Source organism: Drosophila biarmipes, chromosome 3R, assembly GCF_025231255.1.
Source record: "Drosophila biarmipes strain raj3 chromosome 3R, RU_DBia_V1.1, whole genome shotgun sequence".
Lineage (NCBI taxonomy): Eukaryota > Metazoa > Arthropoda > Insecta > Diptera > Drosophilidae > Drosophila > Drosophila biarmipes.
This window is the reverse complement of record NC_066616.1, coordinates 5,612,733-5,629,874: the sequence shown is the minus strand read 5'-3', so window position 1 is coordinate 5,629,874 and position 17,142 is coordinate 5,612,733. Positions and strand designations below refer to the sequence as shown.

The 17,142-nt window shown below is 44.9% G+C and overlaps 2 protein-coding genes across 5 annotated transcripts in view; one reads left to right on the top strand and one right to left on the bottom strand.

Annotated features, from left to right (window-relative positions):
- Nucleotides 1–17,142, top strand: part of LOC108027311 (hemicentin-2) — a 67,682-nt gene that overhangs the window by 6,306 nt on the left and 44,234 nt on the right. Inside the window, exon 1 of one of the 3 annotated variants that reach the window (XM_050888827.1) lies at nucleotides 1,673–1,685. The exons of 1 other annotated variant lie outside the window; for it this stretch is intronic. The gene's annotated coding sequence lies outside the window, so the exon portion shown is untranslated. Of the gene's footprint in view, nucleotides 1–1,672; nucleotides 1,686–2,133; nucleotides 2,236–17,142 lie in introns of those variants that run through there. One more of the 3 variants, XM_050888826.1, reaches the window with a different exon arrangement.
- LOC108027312 (uncharacterized) lies at nucleotides 4,987–6,460 on the bottom strand. Of its 2 annotated transcripts, none has more exons than XM_050888828.1 (3): nucleotides 6,411–6,460; nucleotides 6,238–6,252; nucleotides 4,987–6,180 (listed from the first exon to the last, which is right to left on the bottom strand). In XM_050888828.1, the coding sequence occupies exons 1-3, from the start codon at nucleotides 6,446–6,448 to the stop codon at nucleotides 5,238–5,240; spliced, it is 996 nt and encodes a 331-aa protein (XP_050744785.1). In that variant the 5' UTR covers nucleotides 6,449–6,460; the 3' UTR covers nucleotides 4,987–5,237. The 2 variants fall into 2 exon arrangements, with proteins under 2 accessions (XP_050744785.1, XP_016954195.1); XM_017098706.3 differs by having other exon boundaries at nucleotides 6,338–6,430.

Sequence of the window (17,142 nt, the reverse complement as noted above, 5' to 3'; positions counted from 1 at the left end):
CGGCCAGCAGCCACCACCCACCGGCCCAAGGCGCCCACCTGAGCCTGAATTTCCACCCAGACAAGGTGTAAACATTTATGAGGCTTTGCTTGTTCTTGCCGTTGTTACACATTTTATTTCCATTTCTTTTTTGCCAACGCTGCAAGCGACACAAATTTATTTCGCAGCATTTACACACGCAGGTTGGATACCAATGGAGCTGGGCTGGCAAGCAGGGAAGCTGGCAAGTTGGTTGCTGGGATCCCGAGATGCTGATGCCGATGCTGAGTTCGCCACATGCCACGTTTAGTGCCCGCAAATTATAGCTCCTCCTCGGCGGCTCCGCTGGGTTTCGCTTGCCACATTCTTCAGCGACCACAAATTTTCATGTAGTTATTTTTCTTCGCCTTCGGGTGTCCCCTCCCAGGTTCCCACACCAGTTTTTTGTTTTACGAGGGACAGAAAGGGATGTGCTGTTGGGAGTGCCTCTACGCTGGGAAACAAACTTCGAGAGTCAACCGAAAGCTAGTTTTTACGCGAGGTGTGATTCTGTGTAATACTTAATTTGCATTGCTTTGTATTTTCCGGTTAAAGTTGCTAAGTACGATACATTTTTCGATAATAAGTAATTTCTGATTCTATCAACCTAGTCGAATAGCTGGCAAATTTTCTTTTTTCATACCCTCATGCTATGTAATTACACAAGAATGACTCTTGATTTCTTCAAAATATGCTGATTTTATTTTTCTTCTGGGCAATTTAAAATATTTAGAATGTATTTGGTTAAAGCAACAGTTGTGCTTGGCAGATTTTTGTTTATACATCCCTTTAGCGGGTATTCCTAGGTCGGAACCCATCTAATCGCGGCCTTCTATCGGGCCTTTCTGGGGATTTGTGAACGTGCTATGTTTTATTTTTACAACTTCCTCTGGGCCACGAGCAAAAAAGTGAGATGAAGAGGACGATGGTGAAAAAGTGCCAAAACAACAAGGGCAACAGCAACAGGGAAATCTGGGGGCTGGGGCTGGGCCTGGGGTTGGGGAGATAGGAACTGTGAATCAGCTTTGACTGCTAAAGTGTTCCAATTTTTCATGTCCACATCTGCATACACACACAGCTAAGCATATGTAAATGTGTCTGTTTTCCCGCCTATACTTCTTCTTCTTGCTCGGAATATCCTGCGTGTTTTTTCTGCGTTTGTTTTCCCTACTTTCCGACGCCCTGTCCTTGTCCCGTTCCCGTTCCCATTCCCTTCCCATGCCCATGCCCTTCGCATTCCCATCACCTTCCCATTCCCTGCCTCCCCCTCTGTTTGTTTGAGTGCGTCGCCTTCCGCCTTTCCGTTTCCTCTGATGGCGCAAATTACAACGCATAATTTTCACATTACGTCAGCGCATTTAGATGTGTGCGCGAGTGTGTATCCCGACAGTACTTTCTTTTTTGCAGCTCGGGAATGCGACTTTTTGCTGCCTTCTGACGCTGGTTAATGTTGCGATATGGAAATCAATATTCCTAATGGCTGTCAGGCGATACAGCCAACCGCAGGATCCCCAGGACGCCTCAAAGGGGGCTGGCACTCACAAAGGCAATCGACATTCGACATGCATAAATACGGCTGCTCCGTTAATATTTAAGCAGCACAACGTTTCTCAAATTAATTAAATCGATACTGAACGGATGTTAAAGAGGCGTGCGGTTTTAAAAAGGTATATTGTCGAAGTAAATTGTCTGTACTCGACATAAGTTATTCATGGCAAGTCGGTGCAGGCATGGATTTTTGTGTGCTATTTAAACACGTTTAATAAGTCAGCCATTCATTATATATATTTATAATACTATAATATATATGTATATATAATATAAAATTTAATAGTTTATCAGCAATATAAGAAATTATCAATAATTACTTCCATACTTTAAATGCTTCAAATATATCAGCAGTTCTTTCTATTATATACTTCAAGCAAATGCGAACTGTGGCTATATTCCTCCAGGTTCCCATCCGATATTCCGACCGTAATCCAGTTGGTCTGAGCCCACTGAATATTTGTCAAAACTTCCGATTCCCTCTTCACCGCCGGAGTGGCTCAGAGACCCTGCAGGTCGTGATTGGGCCGAAACTTAGACCAGCATGGCATAAAAGTCAAAGCCGAAAAGTGAAGTGCACACAACACAAAACAACGCGAAAGCGAAAAACGTCAGAGCCGAAAACAGAAGGTCGAAATGTTGGCGACGGAAAACGGCTAAAAACTCGCGGTAATTTGAACCTTTTTCCGTTTCGGTGATTTCTGCCGTTGCAGGCCAGCACAGAAATCAAATATCAAAGCGAAAACTTTTCCCCTGTACGAGGCACGGGCAGAGGGCCGGAATGGGCGGCCCTTTCGGGATGGGGGCCTTCGACGCACGAGTAATCCTCCGTAGCAACAGGTTGCCAGGTTTTTATTTTGACAACTGAATGGGGCGAAACAACAACAACAGCTGCAAAGGCAGCGACTAAGTGGGGACCAGGGACAGGATTAAGGTGGGGGCAACCTGCAGTTGATTTGAAAATCAAACTTGCATGAAACAATGCCAAACAATCGGGCCAAAAAGGAGCAAACGGAAAGCAGGGAGGTGGAAGGCAGGCAGGCAATGGAAAGTTTAAAGTCGTTAAAATAAAAGGATTTGCACAATTTAAACAGAGCCCCGCCAAACGTTCGATTGAAATAAGCTACTTTCGCAGTCATTTGGCTCTGCTGATTTGGGAATTGACTTTTAGTTAAGGTGGAAACCCACGTCGCTCCGCACAGGATGTAATCTTTCAACTTAACTGAGATTTCCACTCTGCCCTCCATGGGTTTTTCAGCTTTCCTTGCTTTGTTTTGTTTTGTGCTGTTTGCCAGATATTTTCTTTTTTGTGGCCCTCGCCTTTGCAATTACCAACGGTCGAAAATCGAATGGAACTGAAGTGAAGTGTACGGTTTCCAGGCCAACTTCGAGAGTTCTCCGCACGCCAAAATTTATCGCTTGTGGATTTATTTTTCAGGAGATATCCGCATTTGATCCTGGCCAGTCTGTTATTGCTTTTGGGAGGCCAAAAAAGAAAGCATCAACACAAACAGGGGAGTTTATTTTGGTATTTGAGCAGAGTCAAACAGCGAGACTCTTAGGAACTCATTAAATCTCCGATTGCAGCAGTTGGACGAGCAGTTGCCAATAACTTCAAAGATAATCCCATAAAAACACCACTCAGAACATGCCCATAATAACCCGTTTAAATTGTATACATCACAAGTGGCAGAAGTTAACCTTCCACTTAACGGAATTCATTTCCATTCGTATGGCCGAAATTACCCCCGGCAAAAGCTGCTATGAAATTAAATACGTTACCAAAATAAAATGGCAAATAAAAGCGTGAAAAATGGAACTCCTCACCCACTCGAGCCCCACACACACCCGGCTAAAAGCCCTAAATGGGGCTTCAACGCCGTGAGGTGGGAGTGGATGTGGCAGTGGAAGCGGAGGTGGAGTCATTTATTTGCATTTCAAACCCAGCCGGAGCGAGCGAACCAACATGAAGAAGCGAACCAAAAATTCATAAAATAAAGGATTTCCTAATTGCCAATTTGCATGCAGCCGCGTCTAATTTTTGCCCATTCGCTGGATAAATAAACTTCATTTCGCGCTGGGGTTTTTCCGCACTTGGCTTTTTTCCGTTGTGTTCGATATGCCCTACCTTGGGGTAGTCTTGGCCTAAGGTTGAGGCGGAGTAAGAAAAGCTGATGATGTGGATTCATTCTAAATTTTAAATACCTTGAAAACATGAAGGTGATATTTAAAAAAAAATGTGTGTATTGGCTAGCACAGTAGTATATTAAGAACTATGAAAAACTAATTCAGCTTATCAAATAATTTCCGAAACACTTTCAAAATGGGGTCTTAAGTTAAAATGCTATGTACAAAAAAAATCACATGAATATTTTCTTATTTATTGGATATTTGCTCTAAGGGAGCACTGGAATGTGCCCAGTATACATATCCGCATTTTACGACTGGAGTCCCGAACAAGTTTGTGCAGCTCCCTCATATTTCAATTCAGAACTTGCGCTCTTATATTGAACAATTCATTTGGACGGCTCCATCAGGGTATCAAACGGGGCCCTAAGCAAAGTCCCATATTTTTCGCACTTGTTTGTTTATGAATTTGTTTATTTAGTGAGCAGGCCGTGCTTTGCCGACATGCTATGCCGTACTACACCGCCATGCCCACCACGCAGAGGGCCGTAGCCCTCGCAGCTGGCTGGATTCGGCTGAATTCCGCGCAAATCTTATTTGCCCATGGCCACCGGATTCACCCATCCGCCGGAGTCCGCAGCCAGGAGTCCGGCCTCTGGTGGGCAGGAATTCCACGGTTTTGTTTTCGCTGCCGGCGCTGCATGCTTCCTCATTCCATCCCTCGGCGCTCGGCGTGGCATGTGCTGGTTTTTTAAATTTGCCCAATTCCGGGCATGATATGTGTGTGGTTTGGGGTTGGGCGAAAGTACGAGCCTTATTTGCCTTTCGACTTGCCCGAGATCGCCGCCGTTGCCCGTGTTATTTATGCAAATGTCAAATATTTTGATATTCCGCTGCCATGTGAATGAAAGCAAACGGAAGTACATTATAAAGTTGCCCGGCCCCCGTTGGCCCAAGTCATTCCCGTATTATTTGGCCAACCAACAAGCCGAAATGTGCCACTAATATGACCGCCCGGCCCCTCGTTACCATCAACCCCACAGCCCTTCCCCGTCCATCTCTTGGCAGGCAGCAAGTGGAGTAATTATGGCATTTTCGGAATTCCACCTGCCATCTAACCGCCCACTCGCAACCACCGCCCACCGCTCAGCTCCCACCACCCACTCACCTGAAAGCCTCAACATTTTGTTGCCAACACGAACCTCCTTTGTTGCCTTTGTTGTGCTCTTGTGGGCGGCGGGGAAATGAGGAGGAGTGGCAGTGGCAAAGTACATTTTTGAAATTATTGGCACGTTAGCAGAAGGAATTTTTAATTTCACAATGCAAAGTCACTCAAAATTTCCATTGATTATCCCCGGGGAAGAGGCCTGTTGAGTTTCCGCAGAAAATGATAGAACAAAGCTCCCAGGAGGGGCAGCCTTCTTTGAGCAATTAAATTGGTAATTGAGTTGCCCAGCCGGAAAGTCAATTAGTCGGAGCCCCGATCAATGACGAGTAATTTAAATTAGCTGCCAGCCGAAGGGTTTGAACTTAGGGGTGGGAGGTCAGTACTGGTGGAGGGCCTCGCGGGCCACCTTCCCCCAGATGGTTCCCACGGGGTGCACTACTATCTTGCGCTTTTCCTTGAAGGTCAACGACTCGTAGTGGTAGCCGTCTACGATCTTGGCGGAGTTAAAGTTGCACACGAACGACAGGCTGATTTGGTTGAGATCCACGTAGTAGCAGTTGAGCAGGAAGATCAGGGGGCTGAGGCGGGCCACCAGTTCGTAGGCGGCGCCCAGCTTCTCGTTCCAGATGCAGACGGAGGTGAAGGAAAGTGGCTCCTTTGCCTGCAGCTCGATGGCCTCCTTCATGGTTCTGAAAGTGTGCAGGGTTATGACCCCGGTGGGACCATCAGCCAGGTGGCGATGGCACAGATCGCAAACCAGAACGGGACTCGCATTCGCGGGCACCGTCTTGGGATCTCCGACTATGGTTTTGGCCTGCAGTTGCTCAAGCCTCTGCAGAGTTTTAACGTAAACAGGATGTCCGGAGATGTCAGAGCTTAGCGGCTCCAAGCGATCCCTCATTCGATCCACGAACTCCTCTAGAATAGATTCCTGCAAGAAGAGAGTGGCCACTGCATTGCAGGCAAAGGGATCGTGAAGGGACTCAATGAGATAGTGCAGGGCACAGTTGATATCCCCATCCTCGCAGAGGATCATCAGACGGGGCGAGTTCCAGCGGTATTTGATCTCCACTTCCGGTTCCGTTTCCTCATCACTTGTTGAGCTCGCTCGCGAGTGATTAGAGAGCCGGGCAACCTTCTTTGGCTTCTCAGCAGCACTGTCCTTGGACTTGTACACCGGCTCCACTTCGAGGACGAGCGGCAGAGTCACCTCCCGAGGTTTCTTGCACCCCAAATTGTAGATAAAGCCGTAGTCGATCAGTGGCGTAGGTAGTAGAGGATACTGATAAACATATTTCACCGCCTCTTCAAGGATACTACTGCTCAGGGAAGGACATTGTCAAGATACTATTTAGGGATTATATACGTGTACTTACGTGGTGGCTCTACGGCTGAGATAGGAAATGAAATGGAAGGGAAAGTTAGTTGCATAAATTGCTTAAGATTACCGCTGCACAACACTTAAGTATCACTTACTTGTACATAATAATTAACAAATGAAAACGTAACAAACTATACTAAAGTTAATATTATTGTTTTGCTGACTTACTTGACTTTACTCGGCAAGTCTATTATGTTTCTTTTCATCCCTTTGCAAAGGGTATTTAAAGTATGGTAAGGAGTTTGTAATGAATGAATTGGGCGATCGATTTTAAGCTTCCCAATAAACAGGGCAGGATGGTCGATGTGTTCCCATTTTTGTATAATATAGCACTGTGCGTAATTTTCAGAGTTTTGTAGTGGAACCACAGATTGCGTTACAAATTGAGAGTGTTCAATAAAAAAGAGTCAAATCACGTTATTCTTTTTCTGGCTTAGCTCACGATAATACCGAAACTATTAAAACGTCTAGGGGTATTGCCATAATGAAGAGAATTAATAAGCAATCACGACGGCAATCAGTACAGCTTTTACCAATAAAACAAAATTAATACTATTTACTATATTTACTATTTACGATGGTGCAAAATATAAACAAATTATGACTTACATCAAAAATCATATTTTCTCGTGTATTTCCATGTTTTTCAAACATTATGACCTTGTTTTAAGTTCAAATAGCTTACACAAAATTTAGGATTAAATCTGCATATATTGATATGATATTTAGGCAGTTTATTTATTTCTAAAAAATGTGTTTCGTTTAAGTTTGCTTTGCTCTCAAATAATTTTAGTAAGCAATCCATATTTCTGCTGAAGAATTTTAAAAGTCCTATACCATTTACCATACTCTTCATTTGAATTACATCTTTCGGACAATTTAGCGTTCTTTCCTGTGTAAGATGGTGTACTACAAGTTCTACTACCCTCTATAGCTTTAGACCAGTAACTAATTTATGTAGCTAACAGAATTAAAGCGAATAACTTATATAGAAATATGGTAAAATATTGTAAGGTTAATGACATGAGAATCCTCGATTGCGACTAAAGTTTAAATTATTAATTTAAGTAATACTGTTTTAGTTTGACTCAGAGGGTTGCAAAATCGATCTTTTAAAATATTTTATCAGGCTTAGATTTTAGGCACAAATGTGTAATAAACAGACAAACAGAAAGGCTATAAAAAACTTCTAGTCGCCGGATTTGGCCCCCGTTCACTGTAGATCGAATGGAAAAGTGAAATTGGCTAACAATACTGGCTACTTAGTATCCTAAACATCTGTTTCAGCTCCAAAAACTCAAAAAAGTTGGTGAGATTGAATACAGAACCTGGCATACTTTAACTCCCTAATCAACTGGAAAAGCCTACACCATGGTGTCTTAGTTTCCGATAAGCACCTCTCCCACACCCACAATGACAGGCCTAGTATCGCAGCGATTTATCAAATCTTACTTACCCACACAGTTCACACTTGACTTGTGCAGTTGACCGCCCATCGAAGGCCGCCCCAAACGACCTTATTGTGGGCAGGGAGATTTACAGTTGATTTAACCGTTTAAGCATGGCTAATGCATAATAAACGTTGGCCGCAAACTTTTCAACCACTTCTGTGGGCATGTGTGAGCGAGCTGGCTGCGTATGTGGGGCAATTTTTCGGCTTGCTTTCCCCATTTCCAGCCTCCTGTCCAACCTATTTGAGATAGAAATCATGTGCAGTCATTAGATTGTTTTTCGATTGACGTGACATGATAATGAATGATTTTCTTTCGCTCTCTCCTTTGTTTCCCTTCGCTTTCTTCGCCCGGGTTTTCCGGCTTTCCGCTTCCTTTTTCTTGGGGTCGCAACTTTTCGTGGCGCCCAACGTGCAATTTGTGCGAAAAGTGGGTGTGTAAAGTGGCGACGTGGCCATCGAAAGGCGGCAGGTGGCGGCCACTTTGTTTGCTGATTTGTTTATGGCCGACCATAATGACCGATGAAGTGGCAGCTGGCCGCCACCCAAGTTAACCCAAGTTTCGCCGGCCAAATTAACACGAATTGCAATTAAAGTGGGCACGGAAATTGAATTGGAGTCCCCATGACAGGCCATTCTCGCGCTGTCAAATGCACTTGACTAAAAACCGTCTACCTGAGCAAAAGTCTTCATTAAGAAGGTGACCAAGTCGAACTTTATATAAATATTTTGTGCGAATAAAAGTAAACATTTTTAAAGTTTTAAAAGAATTTTAAATAGATTCAGCTAAAAAAAGGGGACAGTCTTTTGTTAATACATTTAAAAAACAAATTATTTTTCCCATTTTATGAAAAGGGCTTACAAATTTTTGTTCAAATTTTATCTGAGGACTTTTTTGAGTAATTAATTTATTTGATCTATTTTAAAGATTTTTGTTGAGTGCCTTAATGGATTTGGCTCTAATTGGTTTGTAGCAGATGCAATACATTTGCAGCTCACTCGACTTCACTCTCCATTTAAAGCGGCGATTGACATTTGTGGCAGCTCGGACCGACTGGTGCTGACAGGTGTGACAATGCCGGAAAAGTGTAGCCGCCAGGCCGACGACTTCGAGGGCCATTCACCTGCTCCCCGCCCGGGAGAAGCCGGAGGGGGGCAGGGATGGCGGTTCTTTATGGGACTGTTTAAATAAAACGCCTGTTAAGCACAGTGAGATATGCGAGAAATATGTGAGATGGTTGTGTAATTAAAATGAATAAATGGAATCAAAAGAATCAGTCAAAGAAAGCCGCACACACACAAAGAGAAATTAAATGTACCACGTCTGGCGTATTATAAGGACATTTCCATTTTCTACGGACACATCGAGGCCTTGACAGGGGAAATGGCAGTGAACGAGCTCTTGACTGCCACGCCCCCTGCCATGTGCCACTCCTTTTGCTTGTCCTCGTTGTCCTCGTCCTGGTCCTCGTCCTCGTCTCCGTCCCCGTCCTCGGCGGCGTCTTCGCATTTCGTCTGGTTCTTGAGCGGCGGCGCTTTGTTTTGGCTTAATTAATACGCGTTTACATGTTGCCGACTTACGCACGCTTCGCATGTTCCCCCTTTGACGCACTGCGGTTGACACGCAAATGCAATTTGTGTGCTGGAGGTAATTTCTGTCTCCAGGTCCGGGTCGCTCTGCCACAATACAAATGAGTGAAATAAATATTTAAATAGCGTCCTTGTTCGCCTTCTTTTTGTCTCGCTCGCCTCTTCTTATGAAACTTTAATTAATGCGTTAGCTACACACAAATTTTAATCAAGCACGTACTTGCGGCCTAGCAGGTCATTAATTAGGTGGGGTAATTGCACGCCCGCCGCCCACTTCCGCTTCTGGCTGGCAATCCGTTTGAATTTCCATTCACAGCCGGCCACAGCCCCCCGGGCATTAACATATGCCGCGGGCAGAGTGTGATAAAATCAAAATTTTAATTTAATTAAACACGAATCGAGTTTGCTGTAATCAATTAGCTCGGTGCTCACTGAGCAACGAGTGAGCTTCACGGACAGGTGCATAGATGCCGGAAAAGATACTGGTAACTGGTAACTCATACGTTTGTATCTTCTAAATGGAGTGGGGTGGAAGTGGGCCGGGTTTCCAAGTGAATGACAGCATAATTATATCTTGCAGATACCGCAGGCATTGGCCAGGGGACTGCGTTAATTGGTGGGAGTGATTTTAGTGCAAATCCCATTGACTTTGGACTTTTTACGGCGTCGGTAATGATTTTAATTGTGGCCTTTGTTTGCACTCATAATGGCCCGCGGTGTTTATTCTTGTAATTATGTAACAACAAATTGAGTCCTGCATAAGCATTATCGAGAATACTTGTGTGTGGAGTGGCATAATTTTAATTATAATGTAAAATAATGACTCCGCGCCATTTTCACATTGTTTGCTTTCACATTAACGAAGCAAATTAATGACAGCCAAGTCCAGATGTCAATTTCTCGGTCAGGCGGGAATTCTCGGTGAATAATCAGAAATGACGAGCAATAAATTTCCCACGAATTGATGACTTTTTCCACAGATATATTTTTAAATTTAAAGCCCGCCCATCGATGGCAACCGCACGAGCCACTTGAACGAGGCAAATATGGTTTCGCAATCAGCTTATGGCTCAAACAATTCAAACAGATAGCAGCCAAAAATTCTAAGGAAACCTCTGCCCATCTGCCGAGTGCTTGAGGATACGTATTTTTGGCTGGAAATTAAAATCAGAATCAGGCAATATTCCATGAATGTAAATTAATGGCTTAAATGCTGCAGAAAAATGGGAATCGGGAGCGGGATTGGGGCAGCTGAGCAATGCAAATATTTTTCCAGGATTTATGCAAATTTTTCCCTGTGTACTCGCATGGAAATCCGGTGGCTGAAGTTGGGAAAGTTGTATCATGCACGCCAGCCAGAATAATTCCCTGAGAGCGCGGGTGAGAGCGCGGCCCATGGGGCGTATGCGTAATACAATAATAATTATATGCAAAGCAAATTGAAATGCCAAGTACAAATTTGTACCCCTCCCCAGTCCGCAGCGCCCGACGCCGTTATCTCCTTACAGGTAAGTAAGGATAAAGGAATCGCGGAGCGGGAAAACTCCGACTCATGGCGTGAGTAAGAAGATTTTTTATCCGCCGCGCGCCGTTGACTTTCCGCAGGGCTTCCATATTGCGTGTCTGCCGGGATTCCAGATACAAGATTAACTCGGAAAGTATGTGCGTGCTCCGCGGGTAACCCAAGCCAAACGAAGTGAAACGAAATAATCGGGACATGCAATCTGGGGAAATGCATCATTAACGACTAATTAGTGACCGTGCAACATGTCGGGCGAACGAAACGGGCTGCGAGGCGAAATCAATGCTGAAGGAATTGCGGCCGCTCAGACTTTCCAATCCCAGTCCCGTCTGCAAATCGAAATTAGCAACAGTTCTCAGTTTTCCGCTTCCATCCGCCGGCAGGCACTCCCCAGCCCCAAATCTCATCGCCATTAAGCGAAAGCCATAGGGGCTCTTAGTGCATTGCCGTGGATCTTAAGTGCAGCTCAGGGCCGTGGAAGTGCTTACGACCCGCAGTCGACTGCTTCGCCGGCGCACGCGGGTGTGCGCAATAAAACGCATCTCAATAGATTATTACGCGGCCATAACTCCAAGCCGTGCATCGATAAGGGGCGTATTGTCTTTTGGCCCAGGGCGCGTGCACTTCAGCCGGATGTTAACGGTAAACACAACATTCTGCAGCTTCACTTAGTGCACTGTGGAACATCGTGAGAGGCAACCAATTGTACTTAAATAAATATGTTAAAAAAATATTTTAAAAGTTTATTAGCAAATTTCAAATATATTTTTCAGTTACCCTTCAGCCACATATTTATACCTGCTATTTATTTAAGTTTATTTTTACACAATATTAATTTTGTTTTGTAATAAGTGCTTTTAAAAATCTCTCCTAAATATAAAAAACCGTATTAATGCTGTGTATACAAATTCTTATAAAATATATCTCAGCGATAAATATTATTACCTCATATTACCATTAATACCTTTCTTAACGTCTATTCCGCTGATTAATGTAATTCTTTCCCAGTTATAATTTATATTTTCAAAATAAATTATTTAACACTTATAAAGTAGTCTCCAGTAATATATTTTGTTATTATTCAATTAGAATTTCCTGTCCTTTTTTGCCCTTTCAAGACCACCGTTCTTGAAGAAACTTGGGAATGCGCGCTGAACGCGACTCGCTGTGGTTAGCCTGTTCGTTTATTATGCCATTCACAGTTTAATAATGATAATAACGTCGGGATATTAAAGTTTTCCTGCCCGCCAGCCTCAATGTCGACCGTCTCTGCCCCCGGAGGGCCCCCTTTGCAGCCCGCGGCCGGGCTTCTCCCAGTCTCGCCCTGTGCGGCATTAAAACTATAATCAGTTTATGCAATAAAGTAAATTGTGTACGTAATGCGTGCTGATGGTATGTCTTTTATTTATTTATTTTCTTGTGCGCTACTTTTTATTATTACGGCTTAAACTTGCTTAGCGCATTTAACGTCCTTTGCCTTTTTTCCCATCGGGTGCCGATTAGGGGCTCCACCAGCTGGCCCGCCCACCATAAACGCGTTCAATATTAATAAAAGTTTGGCCAAAGTTAATTAAATCTGCTTTTTAATGTGCAGCCATGCATGAGCAGCCAAAGCGCGAACGTAATAAATTGACCGTGCGCACCATAATGTCCATACATCCGTATCTATAGTCCTGCCCCAGGACGCTGGGGTCGCAGAGAAACTTTTGGGGTTGAAGTTGAGGTCGAGCTGCTGGAGGCGAGGCGGCATTCGGGGCTAGAGTGAGTCATAAAGTTGGCTTTTCTTGACGCCTTTTCGGACTGGGTTGCCTCCTGTTTTATAGCCCATTTTTATGTAGCTTTAGATGCTGAGGATTTATGGGATTCACCTCTTAGTCGATCTTAAAGGGCATCGACATTCTTAGGCTTAGGTAACTATTAATTAATCCATACAAGCAATACATTTTGCAGTTTGAATTTGCGTCGACCTGCCTGTTCCCCGGGGTCAACATTATTTTCCCCGCAAAATATAAGCTTTCGCCACTTGAGCTTGATTAAGCCGACTTTCTGCAATCGACTCCGCATAATGGAAATAACTAGTTTGCCTAATCCTAATTGAGATTTCCTAAGCCCTGCGTAGGGCCGCCTTTTGGCCGTAGCTAATGCCTTCTTTGTGGGCAAATGAGTTGGTATTGTGCGGTAATTGGTAATTTTAATGCTTCACCTGGCACAAATTTGCGTTTGATGTTGTACAACTTGGGGAATCGCCTTAAATGAATGTCTCCCGGCACTCCAGGCCCCGGCCCCGCCATTTCGGGGCCCTAATAAAGCACATAAAATGGCATTAGAGTGGCACAAAGTCGCCATTATGAGTTCTTTTGTGGCATTTAGCCGCCTTTGTGTGCCGCGTCAATATTTAATAGCGCCCCGAGCCTCGTTTCAGAGCCTGCATTCTACACTCTCCGTTCTCTTCCTGCGAACAGGCATTGTTCCGCGGGCAGAAGGAGCAAGTTTTTATTAAATAATGTGACGCTTTCATGTCGCGCAAAATGAGACATTTTTCGGGCTAGCAGCTCGCGGCTCCCGCCAATTAAAGTTCAACCGAGCCGTGAGTTTCCATGTTATTCTTCCGAGCCATTCCGCTTCGGCCGAGTCGCGATCCAAGTTTTGGGAGCACTTAGTCGCGAGGAGCCGAGGCAAATTGCGAACAATCGAAGCAATCAGGCGAAATCATCGCCACCGGAACTCGTGCTCTGGATTTCGGGGTGGATTAAGGTATTACGTCGCGGCGGCGGCGTGGGCGCGGCAGCCCTCTTCAACTTGGCAATTCGATTAGGCCGGGGACTTACTGGAAACTTGGCTTTAATTAAAATGGGACAGAACTATGCCGGGGACGCTGTCGGATTTGTGCGTCAAGTGCCGGCGGAGGAAACTTTGTCAAACTTGTGTCGTGATGGGCGGGCCAAATTCCTTGGTAAACAAATTTAATAACATAATTTAAAGACTCTGTGTTTGGCTCGCAGGGATGCTGCGGCAGAAACAAATGCTACATTTTGTCACTGTGTGCGGTTTTAAGTGAATTACAAGCTGAAATGGCCACAACGAATTCACAGAATGCCGCCAACAACAATGAAAATAACACATAGGATAACACAAACAGGATGACAGGGGGCTTCGGGGCCGCCACAGTGGACGGGGCGGGCGGTGGGCCCACATCCGAAAGGAGGACAAAGCCAGCCGAGCGACAAAATTATGTAAAAAGTCAGGCAGCAAAACAGCAGAGCTGCCCGGCCCAAGGAAAGCGGAAGGTGGGCGGGAAAGCGGGTGGAAAAGCGGGTGCCCGGGGCAAACCCCACAAATTGTCTAAGCGGAGACAAAGTGAAAGTGAAGGGGGGTGGGGAGAGGGTCCAGGAGGAGGACGAGAAGCAGCACATGACCTCTGGAGGCCACAAGGAGGCAAAGTTGAAGGCGGCGCAGACAAGGAAAACCGAAAACTGCAAATGAACATGCGACAACAAAACAAGGCGAAGCCCAAGACGCCTACACCGCAAGAAAAGGAGGTGAAACCACTGTTACTTCCGCCAGATTCCTGAGGTCAGCCTTGCAGCTTGAGGTGGCTTTCAGCTTGTCAAGGTCTTCAATTTAAGTGCTTGAAATAAAACGTGAATTACTGTAAGGCCACACCATTGTCCATGTCATTACTTACGATTTACCTTTCTCCAAACCAGAAGTTAAAGAATTTATTTTATACTTTTAAGCTAGATTTAACGTATTTTTACACTTTTTTTGTTCAATATTTGGTTAAAAGTTAGAAAAGCTTACGCCAGATATTGTGAAGTAAGATTTTCTAGGCCTGGAGGTGTAAGCATTCTCAAATCAGGCAAGGAGACGAGTGATGGCCCAAATTGCCATATCCAAGGTGAGGAGGTAAAGGTAGACCGCTTGATAAAGTGAGACGAATTCATTAAAAACCCGTTTGTGCAAGCGCTTCGAAAATTGAGCTAAACGATGCGAAATGACGCCAAGTGTCGTGTAAGTTGGCATTAAATTATGAATAGCACGCTGCGAGGGCGGGAATCTGCCAGTCATCCACATCCCATCCCCATCCACAATGCCACCGCCCAACCTTCAGCCGGAGACAGGCAAAAGGTGCAGCTGAGTGAAATGCCTAAGTCTTCGCTGCTGTCGCCTGTCTGGTTCAAAGAAATTGTTAACAAGCGAAACGAATGACTAAACAGCAGACAACCCGGCAACCCGGCCAGAAGCGCCCCACGAGCTCATAGATAACCGGGACCACCAGGACACCAGGACACCAGGCCACCGGGACTCGGATCCTCGTGCTCGCAGCTCCTGTTTCGTGGGTAGCTCACTTAAATTTTCAGGGGCCTCGTGCCGCCATTCATTATGTATGCCTAATGTTAACAATTTAGCAGCTATTGGTTTATCTTAATGAAGCCGTCTGCCCCCAGGAGCGGCCTAAATACACACGGACTGCCACACACTGCCCCCTTCGTAGTCGGCCGTCTTTAACTTTTATTACACTCCGCCGGGTTAATCCGGGCTATATACATTCCATCGGCGGAAGAGATTTGGCGCCCCTGGAGCACCCTCAACACTCGCCATAAAATATTGTCACACTTAACCGCGGAACGGCTCAACCTTGCGCCCTGCTCCCAGCTCCGCAGATCCCTTTGTCTTCTGCATTTATCAGCTTGCCTTAAATATTAAAGAGGTCTCATTGCGGTTCCGCCGCGCCAGTGCCAGCGCCCCCAACCTGCCACGCCTTTATCTATGTGGCGACTCCCTGGCGGCCCAAATGACGACCGCCGAAAGTGTTGACACTCGTGGGAAAATGTTTTAATAATTTGTGCAAAGAGTTGACAGCTGGGACGCAGAAAAAGAGGCGGCCGGCGCACGTGTGAAAAGCTAAACTTTTATTTTCTACAAAGTGCCCCAAACTTATTGAGTTAGGGTTGGACGTAATGGGGTTGGGGTTGGGGAGGTTGACGAGGGCTAAACAGCAATGACAACGCGTTCGGTTGCGTCATGAAATATTCAAAAATATATATGCGACTAAGCTCACACAATGACGAAACGAACCCGAATGCGGGTTTCACATGCACAAGATACATCTGTGTAAATATGCATACACAAATTCACGTTCACTAAATTGACACAAATTTCGATTGGGATTTGTTTCAGCCCCTGGCTGGCCAATTGATTTGATTCCCACTCGCAGCAAATCGGGGTCGACAAGGATGTACCTTGGCACTAGTGGTGTGGGTGGAAAATAACATCATAAATATCTACAAAGTCTTGGGGTGCCCTTACTTTTAAAGGGTATACTAATTCTATATTAACTCACACATTTTTAATAGCTATTTATGGCTTCCAAGAACATATTTTACGTTCTCAGATCCCAAATTTGAGTTCTTCACTTTATGGACGATTGATGATTTAAATTGTATTGTGTGGGAATACCATTCGTTGAGTAAAGATATTTTCAGATAATCGTGCCATCATGGACACTCCTATATATCTAGCAGTTAGGCCGTATTGCAGACGTACGTCATTAGGAAAGGTCAACGAATAATAAATATTTCATACATCAGGTCGGGCAAGCTCTCACTTTCACCTTTAATACAAATCAAGCTATCGGGTTTTTTCGGAGTTGGCCAGGCTGAAGCTGCACGTGTGCTGTGAGTCGGTTGACACATGTCCTCCGCCTGAGGTCAAGGACAAACGTGCTTGTTTAGCTGGGCAGCCCTGCCCTCCCCCCAAGTGCTTGCGTGTGCTGTGATTTACCTTCGCCGCCCCAATTTGGTTGACGAACCATTTACATGATTGAACTTTTTGCCCTCCCCGTACTTTCCCTCGAAGTGCGCTTCTAGGTTGATTTGCATGTAAATATCCTGTTGCTCTCACATGAGGCAATTAGAGACACCTGGGATTCGCCGGACGGATATTCAAATTTTCCGAGCCCCAAGAAGACCATTCCCCAGTAATTCGATTCAGGTAATTGGAATGCCTAGGGAATTCCCTGATAATAAGTTCTGCTTTATATGGGCTCTTACTACAACCACATAGATGTTCGGGTTATGTTTGCCTATTTTTGGGGTGACGCAAGCTAAATTATCCAGGATGGCAGGCAAACATATGAATAAACAAACTGCGAACCGAAGCCGAGGAAAGGAGACGTTTGCTGTTTAGAAATTTATTAGCAAACAACAGATTTATTAATGCGAAAATTTGCTGCATCGGCACACATTGTCGTTGGTATTGGCTTACGAGCCATTGTTGCTGCCGTTGACTTGATCTCTGTTTGCCATGCCAGGGCAAACAGGCAAACAGAGCTTAGT